Source organism: Equus przewalskii, chromosome 5 (genome assembly GCF_037783145.1).
Source record: "Equus przewalskii isolate Varuska chromosome 5, EquPr2, whole genome shotgun sequence".
NCBI classification, from domain to species: Eukaryota; Metazoa; Chordata; class Mammalia; order Perissodactyla; family Equidae; genus Equus; species Equus przewalskii.
In genome coordinates, this window is record NC_091835.1 from 39607018 (window position 1) to 39633462 (window position 26445).

At 36.0% G+C, this 26445-nt stretch overlaps 2 protein-coding genes across 9 annotated transcripts; both read right to left on the reverse strand.

The window, feature by feature from the left end:
- On the reverse strand, positions 1–11737 carry LOC103554791 (killer cell lectin-like receptor 2). 2 transcript variants are annotated; one of them, XM_070619090.1, is made up of 8 exons: positions 11478–11737; positions 9953–10069; positions 8529–8618; positions 7347–7589; positions 6433–6575; positions 4725–4831; positions 1333–1493; positions 1–1253 (listed from the first exon to the last, which is right to left on the reverse strand). In XM_070619090.1, the coding sequence occupies exons 2-7, from the start codon at positions 10065–10067 to the stop codon at positions 1346–1348; spliced, it is 846 nt and encodes a 281-aa protein (XP_070475191.1). In that variant the 5' UTR covers positions 10068–10069; positions 11478–11737; the 3' UTR covers positions 1–1253; positions 1333–1345. The 2 variants fall into 2 exon arrangements, with proteins under 2 accessions (XP_070475191.1, XP_008524259.1); XM_008526037.2 differs by having other exon boundaries at positions 1–1493; positions 11478–11731.
- Positions 11738–19349: 7612 nt separating this feature from the next.
- On the reverse strand, positions 19350–25711 carry LOC103554793 (protein mago nashi homolog 2). 7 transcript variants are annotated; one of them, XM_008526040.2, is made up of 5 exons: positions 25533–25711; positions 24011–24069; positions 23213–23323; positions 21177–21259; positions 19350–19712 (listed from the first exon to the last, which is right to left on the reverse strand). In XM_008526040.2, the coding sequence occupies exons 1-5, from the start codon at positions 25624–25626 to the stop codon at positions 19613–19615; spliced, it is 447 nt and encodes a 148-aa protein (XP_008524262.1). In that variant the 5' UTR covers positions 25627–25711; the 3' UTR covers positions 19350–19612. The 7 variants fall into 7 exon arrangements, with proteins under 7 accessions (XP_008524262.1, XP_070475204.1, XP_070475206.1 ...); XM_070619103.1 differs by having other exon boundaries at positions 24011–24113; positions 25406–25702; XM_070619105.1 differs by having other exon boundaries at positions 24011–24113; positions 25533–25695.
- Between the last annotated feature and the right edge of the window lie 734 nt (positions 25712–26445).

Consider the following 26445-nt stretch of genomic DNA (forward strand, 5'->3'; position numbering starts at 1 on the left):
TGGCACATAAATGTTCACGGCAGATTTATTCATAATAGCCAAAAACTGGAAACACATCAAATGTCCATAGGTGGATGAACAAATTGTGGTATGTCTGTACAATGGAATACTACTCAGTAACAGAAAGAATGAACATGAAAAGATACATGAAAGAACATGAATTAATTTCAAAAATATACTGACCAAAAAGAAGCCAAATACAAAAGAGCACATGATGCATGCAATTTTATAACAGTCAAAACTAATTTGTAGTGACTGAAAGCAGATCACTGGTTGCCTGGGCCCCAGTGGGTGGGGAGGGGCAGAAAAGAACTTTTGGAGGTGATGAAAACGTTCTATGTCTTGATTTGATGGTGTTGAAGAAATGTATACATTTGTGAAAAACCCATTGATCTCATGATTTAAAATAGATGTGTTTTATTGCATAAAAGTATAACTCAATCAAGTTGATTTTTAAAATGTCAAGGTCATGAAAGACAAAGAAATCCTGAAGAACTGTCCCAGATTAAAGGACGCTAAAGTGACATCACTACTAAATGTATTGCATGATCCTGAACATGGGGGACAAACACCTATAAATGACATTGTGGGAGCAGTTGACAAAATTTGAATAGGGCTTATAGATGAAATCATGGCAATGTAGAAATGCTACATTTCCTGACTTCGATAACTGTACTATAGTTATACGAGACAAAGTCCTTGTTCTTGTAGAATATTTAGACAAAGGGATATAATTTCCCCAATTTATTATCAAATGGACCAGCAAGGAGAGAGAGAGAATTGCAAAGCACACCTAGAACTAAATATAAACAAATGGTAACTGTGGGTAAAGGTTATATGAGAGTTCCTTGTATGATTGTTTCAACTATTCAATAAGTTTGAAATTATAGAAAAATCAAAAAATGTTTTTTTAATGAAAAGTAAGCACATAGATTGGAGGGCAGGGGCAGGAAAACAATTTGTTAGTTCTTAATTGTGCTCTCTCTCAAAGCCAGAGGCTATTGAAATGATTTATCCTATTAATAAGGAAAAGACCCAGGCTCTTTATCATAGTTCTCTCGTCGGCTCTGTGGGTGGTTCAGGGAAAGAGAAAGAATTTCTCAGGGTCGTTAGAGAGTAACTGCTTTCCAAAAACAAAATCTTCCCCTTTTCCCCAAGAAGACAGACAGCATCTGATCTCTTAAATCATAGTCCAAAAGAGTATTTTCTTTGTCTTCTAACTCATCTCTGTTTCCACAATGGAATAAGTCCTCCTGTCAGAAAACATTAATTTGTAAGTAATCACAAATTACCACAGGAGACAAACAAAAAAATGACAAAATTCCATTTCACCGTTTCTTCTGCATCAGCTGAAGCAGTCGTTGAAAACACAATCAATTCTCTTCTCACAGATACAATTATAGGTATGAGAGCACTCAGTATTTGTTATTCTCGTTGAAGTTAAAAATGCACATTTTCCTCCTCTCCCGGAAGGCAAATTCATTGTAAAATTACTGTAGAACAGAAAACATACATTGTCAACTGTTGAATGCTGAAGCTTATAATAGCATAAATCATAATCTTTTTTAAGTCTATTGCCTAAAGATCTGGAATATGGAAATGTTAATCATAACTTCATCACTAAAAAATTTTCTTTTCCTTTTAGCCCATTAACTATAACAATCACAGCCTCCTGATCACACCCATAAACTTCCATTTTATTCCACACTAGGAATTTTTGGTGAGAAGGCAAAATTACCTTGCAATATTGCTCTGGGATCATGATATGTAGCAAAACTGCTTTCTTATGTTAATTTTTTCAATAAAATAGAGAGATTAAAAAGAACTGAATTTCTATGACAGAGATAACCAGGTCTCATGTGCATATCCTTAAGGAGAAAAAGTAGAATTGGAATATAGTCAGAGATGAAGTTGTTTAATTGATGTCTTTGTTTTGTTTCTTTTCCTTCCCTACCTCAATAACAATTATTAGCTAAAACGTGACAATCCATTGAAAAATATCTGAAAGCAGGAGTTCTATTTCAGCAAAGTGGTGGATTAGGTATCAGAACTATCTTCGTATTGAAACAATTAAAAATGTTGAATAATAAAAATTTAAACCTTCTTGAACAGATTTATGAAGTGGCAAGAAGCAAATTCATACTCAGGCTGAGGGTTAAGCAAAGGTGAGGACCCAGAAACGTAGGTGAAGCTCTGAAGTCAGTTTTCCTTTCACTGATACAGTAGGCTGAATAATGAATTCCACCCAAGATTCTAAATAGAAGGCAAGCCACGTAGAGTTGCAACCCCAAACGGATGTATCTTCAGTATAAACCACCCAAGAACTGTCTTGAACCTTGGTCTTAAACAGAAGAGAAAAAGAATAATCCCACCTAAGAGTTCAAAATCATACACCATCCCTCATGTAATCTGCATTTGCTACATTATTTAAGAATATTCAAATCTGCTACAGGGATAAAGAGAAATAAACAAGGAAGATAAATGAAACTAAGTTGCTCATGAGGCAGAGGCAGGACACATAAGATGTGTTAAGTGCGTATAAGTAGGTAACCTATGAGACATGTTAGGCATAGACACAGTAACTAGAGCATGTCTGTGCTGACCATGGGAAAAGAAGAAAGAACCAAGTAGATGCTAAATATAATATTCAAAGTATACATAACGCACATAGATACTCAACATTCATGAGGTCGTAAGTTCCCTACCCACTGGTGACACTCATTCTGGCACTCTCCCTAAGAAACTCAAATAAAACCCATAGCTGCTCATGAGGTTAATTAGAAAGCTGCAGCTGTGCCCAGGCTTACATGCACCTGCATCTCCCCAACAGAGAAAATGTGTATGCTCGCCACAAGAACCTTCTGTTTTTGGACCCCTTTACTCAAACCTCAAGTCTGGTGCTAGAAACCATCATCAGGAAAGGGTTATGCAGCAGAGAGAGTCAGGCCACATGAAGGTCTCATAACCCAGGATTCAGGCAATCCTTTCATCCATTTGCACCTTATCCTAGTGTGACAACCTATCCCATCCCACCCAAGTGTGAGAGCTATCCCATTTCCTTCCCCTTGAATAGTATGATGTGGTTTAGATTGATTGAATTAATTGTGCCATTTGAGCATGTTAATCTGGCCGTGAGCCTTTCTGTTCTGTGACCTCTGAGACTGTTTTGCCTGAACGTGTACTTACAGGCTACGATTACATTAAGGTAATTTCCTGCATGACATCTTTCATAGGTTTGCAGCCCAGAACTACACTACTTGCAGGACCTATATTTAGAATTTAGAATTTAGTGGGGCTGGCTCCGTGGCCGAGTGCTTAAGTTCGCACGCTCCGCTGTGGTGGCCCAGGGTTCGGATCCTGGGCACGGACATGGTACCGCTTGTCAGGCCATGTTGAGGCAGCATTCCACATCCCACAACTAGAAGGACATGCAACTCAGATATACAACCGTGTACAGCAGGGTTTGGAGAGATAAAGCAGAAAAAGAAAAAAAAAAAAAGATTGGCAACAGTTGTTAGCTCAGGTGCCAATCTTTAAAAAAAGAAGAATTTAGAATTTAGAATCAGTGGCCCAGATTCACAGTGCCCCAAGGCATCCAACAAATTAAATTCTTTCTTGAGGAAAGCACCTTCATCTCAGTCCTTGAATAATTTCCACAGCAGATCAAAAAGGAAAAAAAAAAATCACTAAATACTACAAAGAAAATGGCATCACGAACAAAAATCAGCAGAAATAATTCAGTGGACCCACAAAACTTCAAAGATAAGAATTATCAGATACCAAATATAAAATAAGAACATTTAATATCTTTCAAGAAATAAAAGGGAGTTTAAAAATATGAGTAACTAGCAAGAAGATTTGGAAACATAAAATAGAGTTTCTGGAAATAAAAAATATAATACAGTGGGCCGGCCCCGTGGCCAAGTGGTTAAGTTCGCATGCTCCGCTTCAGCAGCCAGGGGTTTCCCCAGTTCGGATACAGGGCACGGACTTTGCACCGCTCGTCAAGCCTTGTTGAGGTGGTGTCCCACATAGTAGAACTAGAAGGACCTACAACTAGAATATACAACGATCTACTGGGGGGCTTTGGGGAGAAGAGAAAAAGAAAGAAGAAAAAGATTGACAACAGATGCTAGCTCAGGGTCAATCTTAAAAAATATGTATAGACAATACATAGTTCAGATTTTCAAAAAATTATTGAACAGTTTAACAGCAGACTATAATTAAACATAAACTCAAGAGTTTACAAAATACTACACTTCAAAACAGAAGGACTATAGTAAAGGTAGATATATTTATATTTACAAATAATACAAACTAATAGTGTTATATGTTATAGTGTAATAGAGTTTCAGATGAATTTTTGGGATACTCAAAATATTCATTTGAGGTTGTGGGAGGGATCACTATGGCTAAGTCAGCATGGTCCAATCTCTTCATATCACTTTATGATTTTGTTTTATTTTGTGTACCTCATAACACATCCTTCTCAGCATGTATTTAGAATCAGAATTTTGTTATTATTGATAACTCTGTATGATGCATCTGTTCCTTTTTACCTATACTTCCTAAAACACTTTCTTAGTCATTCTACGTATTCTTACCAATGACCTCTACCTGAAAATGAGTTAAGCTGTGCGAAATGAGAGAAGATTCCTTTTTTAGATATAATCGTTCCAACCCCAACACCAGTCTCAGAGTTTGAATGCATTCCAGAGACTTACATTCCAGAAGACGTGCCATCGTCAATCCATTTCCATTTACTTTCCTTTGCATTATATGATAATCCAATCCAGTAGGTATTTTGATAAGCCTGGCGTTGAATGAACGCCTATAAGGGAAACAAAACATATCATGTGAGTAAATGCCCACCTGTTAGAGAATGAAAAGAAGGACAGGTAAAGGGTCCAGCTGTTTCTCTGGCCAGTACTCTGCTCCTCTCCACATCATCCTTCAACCCTCCTTCCTAAAAAACCTTCTCTCCCCTCGCTCTCTGTGTTTTCATTTTTCAAAGTAATTTTCTCCAGGATTATTCATTTATTTTAAAAATGACTGCCAGTCTCACAGATTATTTAAAACATGGAAAAATTTAAAATCTAAATAAATAACAATAGGAGATTTGTTAAATAATTTAGGACATTTTACGAAACCATTCAAAGTCACGCTCCAGAAAACTACTTCCTCATGTAGAAAAATGATCGTCATATATTCTTCACTGAAAATAGGAATCTTCAAAACAAATTTATTAAAACAACAAATGTATGTGGGGAGATGTGCCTTAGAGCCTTTAGCCTCATAAGAGAAAGACTTGCTGGAGTTCAGTAATTGGAAGTGGTAAAGGGAAAAAGGGAGGTATTTGGAAATATTTACTGTCCAAAATGTACTATATCAAAGTGACATATTACATAATATCTGATTAAATGACAGAATATATCTTAAACTTCAGGTTTAAATTTAACTGTGTTTTACTGCAACAAACATAAAAAGTTATTTTATGACTTGATATAATAAATTCTTTTATGTTGTGATTTAAAACATCTATTAGATTTGCATATAAATTTTGTGTTGTTTTCCTAAATGATAAATAGAGGTTTCAGGCTGATCTTTGCAAACATTTCTCTATAAAGACACATTTTGTGAGTGTGGATAGTTTTTATTAGTAATAAATTAAAAAGATAATTTTGATATTGTCACTGTATTTTCTCTTTTTATAATTCTTTGTGAAAGTTATACATACTGATATAATATATAAGAATATTGATCAAGTAAATGTTACCTACAGATGCAGTGAAAATCAGCATAAAGCTAATTTGTAAAACTGTTTTCACTTTTATGTTTCTCATTATTATCTCCATTTTGCCAATCCGAAAACTGGTGCTCAGAGAGGTTAAGTACTTTACCAAAGGTAACCTAGCTAATAAGTGGCAGAAGTGGATTTTATCCCAGGCAGTCTGGCTCCTGTATTCCTAAAAATAACTACTAGACTATGTTGTCTCCGGGTTCTTAATTGCCACTTTATAGGGAGAAATAATTGCTGGTTCCAGGCTGCAATTTACCAAAGCGTGAAGTAATTCATCGTAGGAAAAGCACACTTCTCCAGGAGCAGCTCTCCAGCACACTCCTTAGAGAGGGAGATGATTGCGAAGACCCAAACTGCACCTTCAAGGGGCTTTCCATTTTAGAAATAACAATGGTCATTAGGATAGAAAACATGTATTGAATGTTTAGTAAGGAGCAAGGTCATACGCCTATTAGCAGGCAGGGGTCTCCTGGGAGACTCTTAGCTATGCAATTTTTGCTCACTCGACAGACACAACACAAAGAATAAGTGAAGGTCCCTCTTTCTTGACTCCCCCCTGCCCTCAATATCTTGGGTCCAAAATGAGGGACAGAATCCAAGAGAATAAAAGTGAATAAAACAATCCATGATACCCGTTCATCTTCATCATCTATCTTCAAAAGAGATAAATTGTAACGTTGGCAAGTCTTATTACATCCCTTCCAGTCTTTAATTTCATTGGTAAAATAATAACAGTTTACTCCACAACAGGACCAGCGGCCTTCATTGAGTTTACCTACGGTGTATAATGTGAAACATTAAACTTCTTGTCATCTGGTATTCTGTTAAGCAGAACAATATATTTATCAGCCCTCTATAAATAAACTCTTAATAGCTATCAATAATGATAATAGGAGGTTCATCAATATTCTGGAGGCCAAGAGATATCCACATTCGCACATTCATTGTAGCATTATTCACAATAGCCAAGATATGTAAACAACCCAAATGTCCATCAATGGATGAATGGATAAAGAAAATGTTGTATATACATAAATGGAATATTATTCAGCCTTTAAAAAAAGGAAATCCTGGCATATGCATCAGCCTAGATGAACCTTGAGGATATTATGCTAATCACAGTGAAATAAGTGAATCAGAGAGGAACAAATATAGCATGATTCTGCTTATATGAGATAAAAAATATTCAAACTCACAGGCACGGAAAGAGTAAAATGGTGGTTGCCAGGGCTGGAGCGGGGTAGGGGCAGGGGATTGAGGAGTTGTTGTTCAAGGGGTATACAGTTTCAATTATGCAAGATGAATAAGTTATAGAAATCTGTCGTACAACGCAGTGCCTACAGTTAGCAACACTGAACTGCGCACTTAAAAATCTGTTAAAAGGATATATCTCACGTTAAGTGTTCTTACCACAAAAAAAAAAAAGGAATGTGAGGACCTAGATCACTAGCACATATCCTAAGCCTTTTATTAGGCCTCAAAGCTTCTGGAGGGGGAAGAAATAATGAAAAATCCTGCTATCTTTCGCTCACGATTTCCTCCATACCTGTATCTTGCAAAGACTTTGAAAAGATCTCTTGTTTTATGTGACATCTCATCTTTTCTACAAAGAGTGAGTCCAGTTCCTTTTTCTGATGAAGGGTTTCATTTCTGAGAACGTCGCATTCTAAAGTCTTATTTATCAAAAGTCGTTCCTTTAAGTAGTTGTCCTTTTTTATAATGTCATACATTTGACTGAGGTTTCGTAGAATTTCCTCCTGTTGATATTTTTCTTGAATACACTGAAAAACTAAAATTAATAGCATAGATATAATACAAAAAGTACTCATAATGTTTAAATGTTGAAATTTAATACAAGAGAAAAAGTCTCACATTGACAACCAACCCATTTCATTACTTTAATTAGCAATTTGACATTTAGAAAGTAACACATCAATAAACCGACCACAAAAATAGAAACATCAAATTTCCCACTATTAGCAACTTAAGTGTAGAATAAATAAAATGAGATATATGAATAAAATTATAATGGTAACACTTTACCATTCAGTTTAGTTTCTTTTTAACAGCACACTATTTAGAAATAGGTACCAAAGTAAAAATCAATCAACATTTAACAACACATCCTCTGAGTATGAAAATCTGTACTAAGAAACATGAAGAAATAGCACCCTTATTATTGGAGTAGATGGAATATCCATAGGGGAAAAGAAAGGAAGATCCAAATATGTAATTTTATCTGAGTGAATCATATTAGTGATTTTCTCTAAAGATGTCAAGAAATTCAAATAAAAGATATAGGCTGAATTCACGGATCATATAACATCCATGTATAGAATTTTTTACTAAACCATTTCTTCATTGTGTACCTAGAAAAAGTCAAGAGAAAGTCATAATTTCTTTTGAACAGTTGTTTCTCAAAGAATGTTCAGCCAAGATTCACAATGATCTAAACTCAGAAGGCAGAATATTACTAAGTCCTGTATTGAACGAATGTGACGATGTATTATACAGAATGAGAAAGCTCATTACAGATGAAGTCATTGGAATAGGTAAGTAAAATGAAAACAACACTGTGATGTGCCTGAGGAAAAATCACTCAAAAAGAGTCCAATTAGGACATTCCCTGATTATAGCCAAGGAGCAATTGTTGGAGCATGGTTAACATCTGCACTATTAGTGGTTACTGCTATCACTCAGACTTGAAGGATATATTTCAAATACTCACGCATTGTCCCCAACACTGTGGCTGTCACCAAAAGAAGTAAACAGAGAATCCCAAGAGTCACTACGAAGGGAAGCCAGGGCACTGAAAACTCTTTAAATAAAGAAGGAAGAAAATAATCAGAAAAGAAAAGAGCCTTGTCCACTACTAACTTTAACCTAGGGCAACATTTTGAACAAAAAGACATTCCTGTCTAAAAATTTCACAAAAATATATCATGCAAATTGATTTAAATTTGTGATCTTGTAATTACAGTTTTAAAGTTTCCGATTTCTGTCTGACATACACTCGTAGAAATGTTATACACAAGAACAGTCCTATAGGATTTTAAAAGTACATCCCTTACAAAAGCATAGATGGCAATAGACGCAATACACATTTATGAGGATCTACACTGATATGTATAATCCTTCCTGTGATCACCATGAAGAGGAGGAAAAAGCAGTCAATATTCTTGAGAAATTGGTGGCCAATAGTGGATATTCTGGAGCTGCGAATGTGATTGGGGTTCATCCTTAAAGGAGTTTCTAGAAATCAGCTTTCTTTTTCATCAGTTTTACTTTTCTCTAGTCAATACTATATTTATCCTCCTACTTTGGAGGTCCTCAGTATCTAAAAGTTATCTCTGTCATTAAGTTAAACAAGTAAAAGTTATTCTCAATTCAGAGTTTGTGACAATATTTGAGGGGAAAGAGAAAGAACAGAAACATCAGAATGCTCCTTTTGATTTGAACATGTTTGCTTCTTCATTGCCACTAGGGTTTGGTAAATATTTAAGACACCTAAAATATCTTTTGTATGAATAAAAGCATTGCTTCTAATGCATATTTTGATTTCTCATTCTTTAAGACTTATGTTTCTTTAGGAAATACAATCTTTTCTTGAGACTCTGGTCTGTCCTTTCCTTTTAATTTTTTTTTGAAAGATTTGCTCTGGGCTAACATCTGTTGCCAATCTTCCTCTCTCTCTCTCTCTTTTTTGTTTCTCCCCAAAACTCCAGTACATAGTTGTATATTCTAGTTGTAAGTCCTTCTGGTTCTTCTATGTGAGCTGCCACCACAGCATGGCTACCGACAGATGAGTGGTGTGGCTCCATGCCCAGGAACCAAACCCAGGCACCCGAAGTGGAGCAGGCTAAACTTCAACTACTAGGCCATCTTGGCTGGCTCTGTCTTTTACTTTTAAAGCCTCATGAATTTCTCTTAAACAAACTTGAATGAATATTAGCTTCTCAAATTTAGAAGAATTCATTACATTCTCCATTCTCACAAACTTTAAAAAAGAGAGACTTGTTCTACTAGTCTACACAATTATGATTTGATATTACCATCCGAGAATCTGAAGTACAGATAGGAAAACTTTAATCAAAACTCTAAAGTTTGACAATTCATAAAAGACAGGTGTATCTAGATGCTTAAAACATGTACCTTTGTCATCAGTTTTCCCAGGCCTTTGAGTACCACCAGGCCTTAATCTATTTTGTGACTCTGAAGGAGACTGAACAAATCTCAAGGAGCAATAAGTCACTTCCTGATTGCTCATGTCTAGAGTAAGAAAAGAAATATGTTTTGCATTGAATCTTCGCAACAGGAGTATTTCTGTCTAAAGAAAAATTAAAGTGTCAGTCTATAGAACACACTCAGGATTAAGAGGTATGTGTGTATATCTGTACGTGTATGTGAGGGTGTGTTTATTAACTCCTTTAGCTGCCTAAAGCATGTAGACTCAACTTGATTTATATGAGAAATGGAAAACCTTTCAACATCTCTGATAGAGTCATTTACACTCCTAGTCATTACTGCCATAATTATTATATAATACAGAAAGAATCTTTTTAAAATCTACCAATAGATTGAATAGGCTGGGTCCTATTCACCCAGTCAATATAGTTCAATATGTTCAACATACATATACAAATGTTAGGTAGAAGTGGTATCATCCCAAATTACTGGGACACTTTTAAAACTATCAATTCAGAAAACTAAAATTCTATCTTTTTGTAATTCTGAAAAAATATAAATATCTTGGCTTAAAAACGATGTACACATAAATATTAAAAAGTTCCTGCATTCTTTTCAATTTCAACATGACTTTACCAAATTGTTTCCCAAAGTGTATCCCATATACTATCTACAAAAGAATTATTGGGGGTTAACATTGCAGATTGGTTAACATTCCAGATTCCAGTGCCCCATGCAAGATATGCTGGATAAAAGTCTCTCAGGTTGGAGTCTAGACACTTGTATTTTTAATCCCAAATGATTCGATGTATACTAAAATTTTAGAAATAATCTTCTAGTGTATGATGTTGCCATAGAATCCTATGTGAAAATAAAATTTGTCAGTGGGCAGTCATTAGTTAATATCCATAAAGGATTCAATCTGTTAATGGATATACTTATCAAAAGAAATTTTTAAATAGTAAATATTTAAAATTTACCTTGCTGCTTACATTAATCAGTGTGAATAGAGGATATCCACAAAACAAGAAATATGGAAAATAAATTGCACATGTAACTATAGTCTTTAAAAAAATGTTTTAATATACAAAACTTTTTAAACTTAATTATTCACATTTCCTCTAATTTCCTAAGGAAAAGGAGTCTTTTCTATTACAGAATCCTTTAAGATTGATAAGATAATATGTAAATCATCAGACCCAAAGAAAAGTAGTTAATCACCAAATCCCTCTTCATTTAGATAACACAAAGCAAAAATTGTAGCATATTGAAAAAAAGAAAATAACTTCCCGTGAATGCTGAACTACAGCTTTCACATCCTTCTGAATTAATGCAGTTCTAAAACAATCAATAGAGAATGCTTTCCCATCGATCCCATGTTCACGTCAAGTCATTTGTAATAAAATCCCATATTGCTAGAATCTTTTCTTCATAAGTAGGGCTAACAGTATACTCAGGTACAAAGGTCTGAAGGACTAAGAGCAGAGGGTACCTGTGTCTGTGCCACGCAGCGATGCAGGAGGAGAAAGCTGACCCAACAACAAGGTGGGAGAAGTCGGCCTTTCCAATCCTGGATCCCTCGGGTGTGTGAGAGGCTGTAAGACGGAAGGCAGAAATGAATTGTCTCTGAGTGGTACTCCAACTCAAAATTGTCTGCCCCTCCTCTTGACCAAAGTGATAAAAGGAAATTGTATGATAAAAGCTGAGGTTGACGGGAAAGGAAAAATGGTCATGAGCTATCTCTTCCTCCATTTCAAATAACCAACCACTTGGTACTCTTCACAAAATAACATTCAAAATCTGTATTTGAGGACTGAAAAGACAAACAAACACAGCTTTGGAGAAACAAAAACTAATATCTTTGATAAAAACCAGCATACTTAAAGGAAAGTACTACCCAAAACAAATGATTAAAATATATAGGTATAAATATATATGCATACACACAAAAATATTATTACTAAATTCTTTAACTCTTAAATAATCTGTTAGAAACTTTCTCTTATATGTTGCTATTTGAAAAATATTATTTCTTTTTTCCATTTATGTTTATTGCAGATAAATGTATTTTGGAAATTATTTTAAAACATCCATAATTCCACTATAAAAATTTTGGTGTATATTCTTCTAGTTTTTTAGCCATACGTTACGTTTACTATCAAAGTCTGTGTCATTGCATACACAATGTTTTTGATTTATTATTTTCTAACCTTTTTCCATTTAAAAAATATTTATCTAAAATGAGATTTTAAACCATAAATAGTTATTGCCCATATGGATTATACTATAATTTATTTAGGTAATCTCCTACCATCGGACATTTCGGTTGTTCCCAATTTTGTGCTAGAATAAAATATAATGGGCGTACACTTTTGAATATTTTTCTAGGAAAAATTTTAAAACATGAAATTATGGGGTCAAGGGGTATATACAATAAAGAACTTTGATACATATTACTAAACACCCTCCATAAAACTTGTTCCCATTTATTACCACTAGTTGTGTATGAAAATGTTCACTATTGATTTTTTAAGACATATTGGTGATTTATTCCTCCACTTGAGTTTTGTGCATGAATCTTACTTCATGAAGATTTACAATCTTCCAGCTAAAAGAAATTTATTTCTAGAACTCTGTTTCTATGAGCCAGAGCCTGCCAAAATACACTCAAATCTCTCACTGAAGTTTACTTTCGTTTGATACAGGCCTTGTCAATCTTCTGACATACAGCTCTATGAAGCCAATTTAAATTGCTCTTCAAATCAGGTGAGAGTGGTTACTACGGAGTGTGGAGGAAGAGGAGTGAGGTGTGGAACAGAAGAGGAAATTGATTATGCAGAGACAAATCCACCCTGATTTCACCAACTCTGGCCAAATTCTTTGCTTAATTCTTTCCTTCTCTTCCCCACCTCTAGCCACAGCTAAACCGTCCCACTTTAGAAGCCTTTCCCATACTTCAGTTTGCTCAAATGCCCCCAGCTCTCCTCCCAACTGCCATACAGACATGGTCTACTGAGTGTTTTGACCAATAGTAACCTGTCTAGGTTATGCTGCGTGTTGTTTGCCCTCAACTGGCCTACTTGTCCCCCAACGCAGCCCTTAATCTCTAAATCACCACTGAGGTCTGCCACTTGTCACCATGTGCAGGAAGGCCACTGGAATATCTCCCAGAGACTAATTTAATTCAATAACATAAGCAAAGTATCACAGGATGAGCCTGCACACTTCAAGAATACTTGCTGCTGGGCATTTCCTTCTCTTTACCCTAATCTTGGATTGGGTAATCTTTGTCAATCTCAAAACAGAGAAAGATCCCCAGCCCTCTATTGCAATGCCAAAAATAAATAAAGAAGCTCTGCTGAGAGAACACAGGGTGTAGGGGCGGAGAAAGAATAATCATTGTCGAGAAGGTGGCAGAGAGAGACATTATCATTTATTAGGACCTACTGTGTCTATAACAATATCGAAACCTCTTAAAGCTGACAGATATTTATTATTGTTCCCATTTTGCAAATGGAGAAATTAATGTTGAAGTTAATTGACTGCCCAACGGACACATCATTACTAACACTTGATCCATGTTTAAAATCAGTCCTGAGTGAATACACAGAGCACAAACGGACTATGGATTCAAAGGGCCTGGATTTTCAACAAACCTCTGCCACAAAGCATGAATTCTGGAACCAGGTGGATCTGGCTTGAAATACCAGCCCAAGCTTCTATGTGTGACTTGAGGCAGGTCACTTCACTTCTCTAAACCTTGGATTCACTACAGTAAAATAGGGATAATATTTTTAAAATATTTAAATTAATATTAATATTTAATATGAGATAGGGTATATAAGGTGCCTAACCAGACCTGGAAAATATAAAGTAGGCACTCATTAAATGTTAAATATTATTATTTGAGGTTGAAGATTCAAATCCTTCCTAGCTGTAAAAATTTGAACAAGCCACTCCAAATCTTTAGCCTCATTTTCCTCACATGTTCAATAAGAGTATCACTTACTTCATAGATTTGGAAGAATTCAATGAGATATCACTACAGACACGATTTCTTAGACTTCAAAATAGGTAAATGTTCATTTTTCCACTCTCTTCCAAGGTAATATAAATAGTGGAAGAGCCAGGACTGCAACCCAACAATCCTGACACACTGAGCTAGGTTCTCTATCCTGACACGTCAGGTTTGGAGTGCAGATGCTTGGAGGAAAGTGTGTGTGTGTATGGGGTGGGAGGGCCACATTAATACAATTTAGGAGCTGGAAACGTGTGGCAGCACACTGCCACCTCTCTAGAAAAACCATTCTGTAATCTCAAGTCTGGTTACTTAAAGCTTGTGGGTCCATGGAGACAGTGGTAATGTTGAGCTTTCTTTCTGTTTTGTTTTTTTTTTTTTTTTGAGGAAAATTAGCCCTGAGCTAACTACTGCCAATCCTCCTCTTTTTGCTGAGGAAGAGTGGCCCTGAGCTAACATCATGCCCATCTTCCCCTACTTTGTACGTGGGACGCCTACCACAACATGGCTTGCCACGCGGTGCCATGTCCGCACCTGGGATCCAAACTGGCAAACCCTGGGCCACCGAAACGCAGAACGTGCGCACTTAACCGCTGTGCCACCGGCCGGCCCTCTTTCTGTTTTGATTTACACCCTTATAGCTGGTGAGGGTACACAGTTATGATGGAAGCTAGACAGATACACAATACCTTTTTATACTTAACATAGTTATCTGTCACCTCTACATAAACTCCACAGGGTGAGTACTACATCTGTCTTGTTCATTATTGTAACTGCAGCACATAGAAGAGAGATGATGCCTACATGTGCACTCCATGAATATGTTCAAGTTAAGAGAAATTGACTACAAAATTTGGATTTTTCAATTTTAGAGAAAGGCAGAATGAGATTAATGATTGGAAAGCCAAATTAGGTAGCTGTTCTCTCTAAGCTCTAGTTTCTTTTTTTCACTAAGCTCTGAATTTCTGAAGGCACATTTCTTCTTAAATAAGAAGACAACCAGAATCAGAAGACAACACCAGTAACTTCCAACGGGACTAACTGAAACTCCTAGCATGGCCCTTCGATCAAAGCACAAAACCGAAGCACCAAACTTATCTATTACGACTGCTAATAAAACAGAAAGATGAGAAATTTGAAGAATGTTTGGAATGTTCTTGAACTTTGTCTTCTGAATTTACTTTTCTGCAAAACACACACACAACATGAATATATAAAGCATCCAAATATTCACTTCCTGGCTGCTTTGCTGCAAAGCCTTTTTTCATTTGGGAAACCACACATTTTACCCATTCCTTCCTGACAATATTAATTTTGTCAGCGAGAAGCTTAACACACAGCTTCTAGTCACACCTTCAAGCTTTCTGGTCACAACTGCAAACCACAGAGACTTATCATTTCACAGGAGCATGCTGTTCTTCCTGTCCTAAGCTGAAGTAAAGGATGTCTGGAATAACCACGAGCTCCTAGAGAAAGACGGTCTGCATCACTCTATTGGGAGGAGTAATCTCACCTGGCCAGGTTCCCACCTCCATGGTTGTTTGTCCTAATGCCTAACCTTTATGCCACTGAGAGATATTAAATTTCCTGGCTCTTACAGTAAAAACTCAAAAGACCACTTGTTTGAGGTTTCCTGTTCCCATAATTAACCACCTCATTTGTCCTTCTTGTCTTTACAAAAAAGCTGTTCTAATGCTCTAGAGTTAAAATCCTCTATATCATCCCAACTGGCCTCCAGCAGTCAGACAAACAGTCACCATCCTTCCTCCAGTTTCTAAGTAACTAAATGAGAAGGACTTCTCAGCAACTAAGTAAGCATGAAAAAATAATGACCAAAAAAGTATATCAGATGGCTATTTGGGCTCTGTGCCACTAAGAGATAAAGTCTATTCACAGGTTGAAAGGGAAAAGAGTTCTGTGAAGTAGTGCCATAATTGAGAATTTTGATTCTTCAGTGTTCTCTCCACTATACCACACAGTTCAGACTCTATGCTCACCCTCAAATCATTCATTTACCTTTGTTGTTTATTTTCATTAAATTTTTTGGATTTTTTATTCTAGCTTATTACCACATGCTAGGAAATCAATTACCAAAATTATCAATAAACTTAACGTCCACACAAAAACTTGTACATGGATGTTTATAGCAGCTTTACTCATAATTGCCAAAATTTGGAAGCAACCAAGACGTCCTTTAGCAGGTGAATGGACAAATAATCTGTGGTACATCCAGACAAGGCAATGTTATTCACCACTAAAAAGAAATGAGCTATCAAGCCATGAAAAGACTTGGAGGAAACTTAAATGTGTTATTACTAAGTGAAAAAAGTCCATCTGAAAATGCTACATACCATGTGATTCCAACTATATGACATTATGGAAAAGATAAAACCATGGAGGCAATAAGAAGATCAGTGGTTGCCAGGGGTTGAGAGCAGGGAGAAATGAATAGGTGGTGCGTGAGGATTTTTAGGGTAGTGAAAATACTCTGTATGATACTATAATGGTGGATACATGTCATTATACCTTTGTCCAAACCCATAGAATGTACACCACCAACAGTGAACCCTGAGGTAAACTATGAAATTTGAGTGATTATTATGTGTCAATGTTGCTTTAGCAATTGCAACAAATGTACCTCTCTGGTGGAAGTTGTTGATAACTGGAGAGGCTATGCATGTGTGGGAGTGGGGGTATATGGGAAATCTCTGTACCTTCCTATTAATTTTGTTGTAGACCTAAAACTGCTCTAAAAAAATAGTCTTTAAAAATAATCATATGGATCAGTGGTTGAACTTACAGCACAACCCATGTTCACAGGTCTCGCACATTTCAAATCAAAACAAGGTAGTCTAATAATAGTATATATAAAATAATATCAGCTATCATTTATATTCAAATTAAAAATGTCCACATGAATAGACTCAGCTTGATATCAATGAAATATGTGCCTGCACTCTTAACCATAAGAAGCAGAGGCATAAAACCTGGAAACTCAAAATAAAAATTTATAAATAAAATAGAACGGTAGAGCCTGGCAGATCATGCCCATTCTCACTAGTCCTCTTTGCTGTGCTGTCTTTGCTGCTTTGATTGAGAAAAGTGAAACCGTTCTACTCAGACTATACATGAGAGATTAGGTTCACAGATGAGCCACATCCAAAAAACACATCCTTATCAAATGTATTCAAATATACAACTCTGTGGTATGAGTATGTATGAGCAAAATTCATGGTAATTGAAAGGTTTCCACAGCCACAGAAATGAATCTCTTCTACCTTAGACTAAGTTACAAAAACAATCTGAAGGTAGTAAGTACAAAAGACAGCAAGTCCAATAATCTTTTATAAAGCACCTACTATATGGAAAAGACTGGTAGGTGCCGAGTAGTGACACTCCATCCCATGAGTGGGAAAAGGAGATACAGGGCACAGAACCAGCACTTGGAAATAAGTTTGATTATTATAAGAGGTCTCTCTATTATGGGGGAGTAGCGGTGGGGACATGTGGTATTTGCTGACCTGACTGCTATAAAAATCTAGTTTCACATAAAACTAGTGCTGTACAAAATTGAACTTTTACTGATCACCAGCAGCTTACAGTCAAGTAAGAATCAGTTCAAACAAAGTTTAAGGAAATCAGAGACAATATAAAATATTTATCCTAATGACCTATTCTCCAATCTTGGTTTGAATATGATAAACTTAGTAGATAGCGGAGAAGAGTATAATAAATAAATCAGAACTAGAAGGAAGTTAGAGAATAGGGACAGAGTTAATATGTTAAAGATTTTTTAATCTACGGCCTATTTCTCCCCAGCCTTGCTCAATCTTGAGTGGATCATCTTATTCAACAGATGCCACAGAATGAAGATTATTTTGTGGAGCAACCAAAAGTTGTGGGCCCATAGGAGGGTCAAAGAGCAGTTGTTTCTCCCCTTGTCCGTGAAGTTGACATCTAAGCGTAAGAGAATTATAACATGATTTTATAGTGCACATTCATCAAGATCTACAATGTGAACAGAAATATTTATTTTCATAAGAAACCTGAAGTGATGACAGTGTAGTGTTACACAATGAAGTGGAGATGAGGTGACTTTCCATGAAAACTCTGAAGGGGATGGCCATGCATTTTTATACAGTGTAAAGGACCAAATAGCACTCCGTGGCAAACAGGCTACCAAGCCAGGTTCTAGGCTTCTCTGTCCAAAAGGTAGCCACAAGCCACATGTGGCTATATAAATTTAATAAAAATTAAATAGCACACAAAAAAAAGCAGTCCATTGGCATCAATTACACGAGTTATTCCACCCTTAAGTGAAAAATCAACAGGACATGATTTATTATAATTGACTTATTACAGCATAATAAAATGTTAATTACAGAATCTAGATTGGCATATGGGTGTAGATCCTACAATTCTTTCAACTGTTTTCTATGTTTGAAATTTTTCGTAAAATGTTGGAAGACAACTATAAATTCAATTACACTGGCCACATCGCAAGTACTCAGTAGCCACATGTAACAGCTAGTGGCCACCCTATTGGACTGCACAGATAGAGAACATTTCTATTATCTCAAAGTTTACTGGACACAGTAGCTCTGGAGTCCAGCTGCTCAAGAATCCTGGCAAGGCTTCAGAGACTAATTCTTGCACCCTAAGGTCAGTCCTGACTGGTCCCTGGGGCAAGTGGATTACGACTGCACACTTTTAAAGAGTAGGGGTTCAGCCAGAGGAATAACAGCATACCACAGGCATGGTTACTAACAGAAGGAATGAAAGATCGAGTCTATAAGAAAAAGGTTGAAGGGAACTGGGAAACATGACTGGGACCTGTGTTCATTAGGAGTTAAAATATGAATTAATAAATGAATAAATACACTCACACATGTATGTGTTTAAGGGTAAGTTTTAAATAATATGTAAAGCTGGGAACTCATTTAGTTCCCACAGATACACAAAATACATATATGGTGAAATAAGAAATAAGGGCATAATTAGAGATGTGCCTAACTTGGGGTACTGACTTTACTCTTGTAACCCTTTAGGCAATCTCTGCTTATACCAAAAATATTTAAATGTGAATAATCTCTGAGGAGTTTGTGATAAATGTAAAAAATCCCGGACTTTCTGTAAACAATTTCTATAAGGACCAAAAAATTAAATCTCATCAAGTATGGAAGAAACAAGGGAAGATGTACAATTGCCTTTAATGGGTGAGAATCTGGCTACACATTTCTACTTGAAACAACTTCTGCCCTAGGATTCACCTACTAAAACAAAGTTTTATAATCTTTAAAGTAAATCAGAGACATAGACTCATGAAAAAAAAAAACACTCTCCATCCAGGCTTTGATATGTTTTATTGGAGCACAATTTCAAAGAAAGGTGGCTTTTATTTACAGAATTTAATGTGTGTGGGGACTGTCCAACCCACTTGGACCCAAGTGAGGATAACAATCAAGCTTGTTTATGTATTTTCTTACTTTCACTTTGCATACAAAAAAAATTTGTCTGTTTCACATTCATAAAAAGCCCAGTATTGTAAATAAGCCCTCCCTTACCCATCCCTTAATTAAATATAAAAGCAGCTTCAAAAAACATACAATTTAGATCGGTTTAATCTTGAAATGTAATCCAATAAGACTAAAAACTAAACATTTCAGGTCCTGTACCAAATAGTAAAATACTCGAAGGCCTTCAGGATCCCTAAAATTTAAAAAGGTAAGAGTTACTTTCTGGTTTCTAGAATGAAACAACATAATTTTCTAAGTTAATTCCTAAAACAAAACAAAAACCAAAAACCTAAAAAATTTACTTAAAGGAAGCAAGGAGAAGGGGAGAATTTGCTGGTAACTATAATGAACATACTGAACAATTACCATCTCTATCTTTTCTGTAAGAAAGAAATATAAATTTTCTTCACCAGTATTCATTTCATATTTAAAGTGTTCATTTTCTCATAAAAGTAATAGCTATGTATCACAAAAATCTATAAAGCAGATAAAATTATAAAGATATAAAAAAATACTTGCAATACTATATGTCACTCCACACGGAGTAACTATAAATATTTTGATGTTGCTCTATTTTTTTAATAACTAAAATCATTCCCTGTGCCCTTTTTATTATTAATTTCCATTACATTAAAAAAATTCACAAATAATTTTTAGTTAATTTAACAATTCTCTCCTTGTTAGACATTTGGATTTCTTTCCAATTATAAATAAGGCTTCAATGACCATCTTTATGAATAACAGCTTTTTCATTATTTGAGAATATTTCCCCAGAAGAGATGCTCAGAAATGAAATTACTAGGACAAAGGTGAGTAAAATATCAACAGCTTTTAAAGCATATTGTCAAATTTATTTCCAAAAACACTGTACCAATTTACAATCCCAGTGGGTATGAATGCCACATCCTCACCAACTGTAGGGAAAATAAACTTGATAGTTTAAAAATGTCTGGTCAGTCTCTATGAACACAGCCTTCTGTATCCAATATTTTTTAGGCATTCATTCCTTTCTCCTTTCCTGTAATAAATATTCATAAAGCTCCTATGTGTGGGCCAGGCACTGTGCTAACTTTGGAGACACAGCAAGGTTCTCAGGGAGCTCACATGCAAACCAGCAAAGCAAACAAATAAGTTATTACAATTTAAAGTGATAGGAAAAGCACAGTGAGGACATTTTAAGGGGAAAGAGTAGAAAGAAAGAACTGGAAACAGATTTTTCACACAAAGACAATGGTATGTGCTACAGGGACCTAGAACTTGTGAGGATGAGGTAGCTAAAACCATACTTAAGCTCTACTGGATTTTTCCCATTTATTTGAGGTAGAGGAGAATGATGTGATATGGGGCTAATGAGGCTGATATAACCCAATGAGGATTTCTTTTAAATTTTGTCATACTGTTTACAGATTTTTACAAAAAAAGCAGTTAATAAAAACTTGGGCATTATTATGTTGTTAGATTAAGAATTTTTTGGCAATCAATTAAATACTCTGCTAACTTCTTTGATAACAAGTCTTCAATGACATAAGAATCAGAATTACAGCTGGCTAATAAACTGATAGGGTGCCATTGAAATAATCTTAGCAACCTGGCTATAGTTCTCTCTCTGTTAGAGATAAATTTTATCAATTTAGTCAAACTGCTTTAACACACTTACTTTGACTGATTTACATCAATAAGAGAACCTATTTTTGATGTGGTGAAAGAAATGTGTTCATCTCCAATTACAATTTCAAGCTCCTGAAAAAAATAAAAGAGAAATGTAGTTAATATAAAAATCCTTCCCAGAGATATCTGTATTCTTGCTACCAAAAGGTCCCAATTTTAGCTGCAAGTTTTCTAGCAGTCACAGAGAAGGAAAGCAAAAAGGACACTTGATCTGTTAGACGTAAACCGTGTCTATAAAATAAGAACCTCAGCAACTGCTCAACAGTCCCCAATGCTGGGACCAACCAAAAGTGCTTTCCAGAGATCTCTTAAAGAAGATACTATAAAATGAACAATATACCTAAAAGTGACACACAAACGTTTCTTATAACGTCAGAACAAACTGAAGGCATCACTTTGAAGCCCAATGATGTAAAAATAATAATATGTGTATAAGCCTATTTTTAATATGATAAATACAAACACATTTACCCTTTCTACTGGGCTCTAAAAACAAAATGCATAATAATAATAGCACCACTTTGGTACCTATTATGTGCCAGGTCCTGCTGCTAGGGACTTTACAAACATTATCTGTAATCCCTAAAATACCCTTATCAGGTAGGCTCTATTAGGCTCATTTTACAAATGTGAAATCCAAGATTCACAAAGCATAGGAAAATACTTGTTGATATTTACAACTACTAATTTACAACCACTGATATTTGAATCCTGGATTGTAAGGCTAAAAGACTCAGACTCTTTTGAGTTTACAAAACATTAAGAACTAGTAAAACAAACACCATAAAGTAGATGTTCCCAGTGTGCCAGGATCACTGTGTAAGTTTTTCTCTATATTTTATCTGCAAATCTAAAACCAGTAATTAAGAGGCTATGTCTGTGACTTTTCAGGTTAAGTAAGAGATGACATTAAAGACAGACTTAGCTACACATTTGATCAGAAGACTTAATTATGCACAGCCTAAGGCACACACACAATGCAAAGTTAAGTGAGACTCTCAAAGTCATAAAATCTTTAATCTGAAGATCCAACAGACAACTTCCAGAGCATGCCTAATCCTCCCCACCAACCAAAACACATGAACACATCATCAAATGGGTAGATGAAAATACTGGGCTCTCCCTGAATCTAAAAGACATAAAGAGTTCACTGCTATTGTTTGTTTTTTAGTACATATGCACATATGCATAAAACATACTATCTAAATTTACCTTTTATGTATTTCCAACGCATAAAATAAATACTGCTATTACCTTTGCTTTCCTAAATAATGTTTTTTTTTTTTTAAATAGAAGGGTTAAGTTACTGCTAGAGTGTCAGCATGTTAGATTTCTCCACATTTTCTTCTAGGCAAAGAAGGTGTTACAAAGCATAATCCTCAGGAACATACAAAAGTGAAATTAAAAGTTTCTTCCTCCAGGGGTTTATCCAATTTCTCCAAGAATTGAAAAGACCCAATTCAGAAATCAAACTGTCTTTCTACAGAGAGAAATCAGGCCTTCAGAGCTCTTCAGAAGCCCTTTGAGACACATCAGTTACTCTGAAGGGAATATGAGAGGCAAAACCAATGGTCAGTTTGAACAAAGAAACCAATCAAATCTCTCTCTGGGGCATAAAGATGCAAATAAGAATTTTCAAAGTTGTAAATTTGGAGACAGTAAATTTTACATAGTCAATGAGATCCTAAGTCTCGAATTTAACATACACCTGTACTTATTCCTAATAAAAGTGATTAACGTACAATACAAATTATTCACAACAATGTGAAAACATCCTAACTTTGTGGTGGCTACAGAGACTGTTCAAAAGGATGCAGATTTAAATTTAGAGCTATGCATCGACTCCTACTAGGAGGAAGCACAGAAAATGAGGCTAAGTAAAACAAAATTAAAGAGTATTTACCAGGTGCCTTCTAAAGAGATAACCAAAGAATCAATAAGGATCTATTTTAAATAAAGAGAAACACAGCAATTACGTTATCAGTTTTTAACATTTATGCATCTACAGAATCACCAAATACAAACCTGTCGGCCGACCCTGTCAGGGGGAGGCCACAAAGCATCATCTTCTTTTGTAATTTCACTGTCATCAATAATCCTCTTCAATTCTTCCATTACACTCTTGTGTACATAAGCCTGAAAATAAGTTATAATAAAAATTTCATAATGCCTCTCTATTTCTTCTCATAATTCAAAAGTAAATAATAAGACGCAGTTATGAGCGCTGAATATTCAAACAGAATATCACAGAAAAATTTAATTCTGATTCTAAAAGTACAAGACAGGAGAGAATGATTCATCCCATGATTTTTTCCCACTCTCTTGCCCTTTCCTTTAATATATATATTTTCCCTCTTCACATCACCACCCCTCTTTTAAAACCCTGTATTCTGCCTTTGTAACATGAGACTCAAATATCTCCAAGTGCTTAAAGGTGACAACGCAAAATCTATGAGGTGAACAGAGACAAATGCAAGTGCACGTCACAGTGTGCTGAACTTTCTATCTCTAACTTTTGAGTCTTTCATTTAAAATTATACTGTGTTAAATCATGATTATCAATTAATAGTGAATAGAGTAAAATGACTAATTATAAAATGAATTAAGTGATATGTTCAAATGTGGGATTACAAATTAATATATTCAGATTGCTTCTTTTGTTGTTACAGAAGGTACAATTATACCTAATTTAAGCAGAATCCCTTTTCAATCTATTAATTACCTTCTTTACAATACAGCCTTAGATGTTACTTTTGTAAATTCAACACAGACATGAGGAAAATGAGCCAAATGTAAAAAATCAGACATGCGAAAGAAACTTACCTCTTTTCTGATCATGACATCATTTTTGTAATTGCTGTTGTTGGCATATCTAAGCTTTCCTGTGGGGAGTGGAAAAAAATTCAATCTATAACAGCAAAAACTGCTAAAACAAAAAATAAAGAAACAACATCGTAAGCAATTTTGAAAATAAAAGCTATTTTATACTACTATTTTTATTAATTATTTCCTCCCTCCTAGCATAAGATCAATGCTAGACATGTAGATACTCAAAAATTTACTGGTAAATTGTCTGCAGTTGAAGCCAGTCAAATTTTTCAATATTACATGCCTTTGATATAATTTTTAAATATTTGATATAATTTTTAAGTATTCCATGCCTTCAATGTAATGCAATATAATGGGAGGGCCATTTCTAAGTCTCATTTTCTTAAGCTATGTCATGAACTACACATGGAATCTGAAAAAGGAACAAATATTTCTTTTAAAATTTATGTTGTATGTCTGTATTGGTGCTCAGTGATTTACCCAGAAGACTTAATCTAATCCATAAAACAACACTAAGAAGTAGGTTTTCTTCTCTCACCTATTCATAGTTGAGAAAACAGAGTTAAGTAAAACCTGCCCAGGGTCACACAAGATTCAGATCTAGATTTACCTTCTTCCGATACTCAGGCTTTCCCCACTACTCCAAAATGTTCTCTGTTAATTATTTTCCTTCAAATGTATGCATATAATACGACAATGCTAATATTTTAGAATTGTGACTAGGAAGCATACAAACTATGTGCTGCTTCTGGATAAAGGCTGGCCAGTGGCTTAGCTGATTTATAGCTAATTTTAATATGAACGTTTCTCCCTTAGAGACCAAGAAAAATACTCTCAAGACTCCTCTCAACCGCCACCTTCTTTAGGAAGCTTTTCCCGATTCTTTCTCGTAGATCTAACCACTCTGCTTTTTTTGTATTCTTAAGGCATCCAAAGAAGAATAACTGTATTTAAGTACGCAAAAGACATCATTACACTCATTTTTCTACTCGTCGGGCGCCCCCCTCCGGAACAGGTCTCATTCGTTTTTCGACACGTTGCCTTACATACAGCGACCGAATGAATAAAATGGATGAATGGGTAATCAGAAAGTTACTGGTCACAGGAAGAATATCAGCATCCATGGATCGCTGCGGGGTGGAGACGTTTTCAGAAATGATCATGTTATGTATTAGGTAGATAAACTAGATGACCTGCAAGGTCCCCAGCGCTGCGCTGATTCTGGGATTCTGATTCACGTGGGTTCAGCTTTTCAGCATCTGGCAGGATTAGCTTTTCTGAATTAATGTACACCCACTAACTATCTTTCGTTCACGAAACCGATTTATGCCTCCTACTATACTCTTAAACTCCTATTGCTTCGTCTTTCAAGCAGTGGCCTCAGCTCACATTGCACACTCGCAGCCCGCGGAAGCTGCTCGCCCCACCCCGCCTCCTCCGCTGCAGGTCCGCCTCGCTTCCTTCCCCAGCTCAGCACCACGCTGGGGGCGGCGCCAGCGGCCCCTCCTCTGCTCACCGTCCGGTCGAAACTCAAACTCCAGAAACTCGTGTCCAAATTTCCCCTTGTGCCCTACGTAGTAGCGCAAGTAAAAATCGCTGGCCATGGCCATTTTTGCCCCTAGAAAGCCTGCAGAAGACCTGGCCAACGTGCCGCCGGGCGCCTAGCAGTGACGTCAGTCGCCCAGGAAAAAATCGTCACTGCCCGCGCGCCCTTTCCGCCTCCCGTGTCCCGGTTGGAAAGCGGGAAAGCGGCGTCTCGCGGAAGAGACCCGGATGCACAGGATGGCGGGTAGTAGCCGCGTGAGTTTTGCTTTACTACGATTGTAAGCACACTCCTTTCAAAATTAAGTGGATCATATTATATTAGCAAAGCATAGGAGTGTGAAGATGTAACAGCATTTTCTACGGGCTTAGGACTAAGGTCTGCAAGTCTTTTTATTCGGGTCTCTAATTCTTGTGGGATCTTGTGAGGTTGATGTGGCATTATTCCACTTTACCTGGTGGGATGAGGAAAGAAAAAGCCCAGAATCACTGGCAGACCTGGAATACAACCCTTTTCTCCTGCTAGATTCCTAACTCGAGGCTTTCCCCTTTGGACAAGAATTACTAGTTATCCGCCAGCTAGAGACCTATATTAGTGGAGACAAAGTAGAAAGAATCCATCGGACAAAACGTCTGCAATTTTGAAGGATACATTGAAACTGAAAATTCCTGACATGGTATAAAAGAGATCCTTTTAATAGCAAAGCTTCTTTCATTTAATAAGGGTTAACCTTTAGTGGACTGTGGAGTTTTGGCAATTTGACTTAAGATCAAATGTTTTAGCCCACGTTTCTTACCAGATAAAACTAAATTGGACAAGTAAATGAATGCCGTAGTATAGGATAGGTTTTGAATGATGGGGAAAGACAAGCTGACCTTTTACACAA

Coding starts and splice junctions, on each gene's coding strand:
- LOC103554791 (XM_070619090.1), bottom strand. CDS start 10,067: ATGAGCAATCAGGAAGTGACTTATTGCTCCTTGAGATTTGTTCAGTCT. Junction 8,619..9,952: donor TGGGAAAACTGATGACAAAG/GTACATGTTTTA, acceptor CTTTATTTAAAG/AGTTTTCAGTGCCCTGGCTT. Junction 7,590..8,528: donor CACAGTGTTGGGGACAATGC/GTGAGTATTTGA, acceptor TATTAATTTTAG/TTTTTCAGTGTATTCAAGAA.
- LOC103554793 (XM_070619103.1), bottom strand. CDS start 25,626: ATGGCCATGGCCAGCGATTTTTACTTGCGCTACTACGTAGGGCACAAG. Junction 24,114..25,405: donor GCGGGCTGCGAGTGTGCAAT/GTGAGCTGAGGC, acceptor TTTTTGTTTTAG/CAGTTTTTGCTGTTATAGAT. Junction 19,713..21,176: donor ATTGATGTAAATCAGTCAAA/GTAAGTGTGTTA, acceptor TTTAAATTTTAG/GGATCCTGAAGGCCTTCGAG.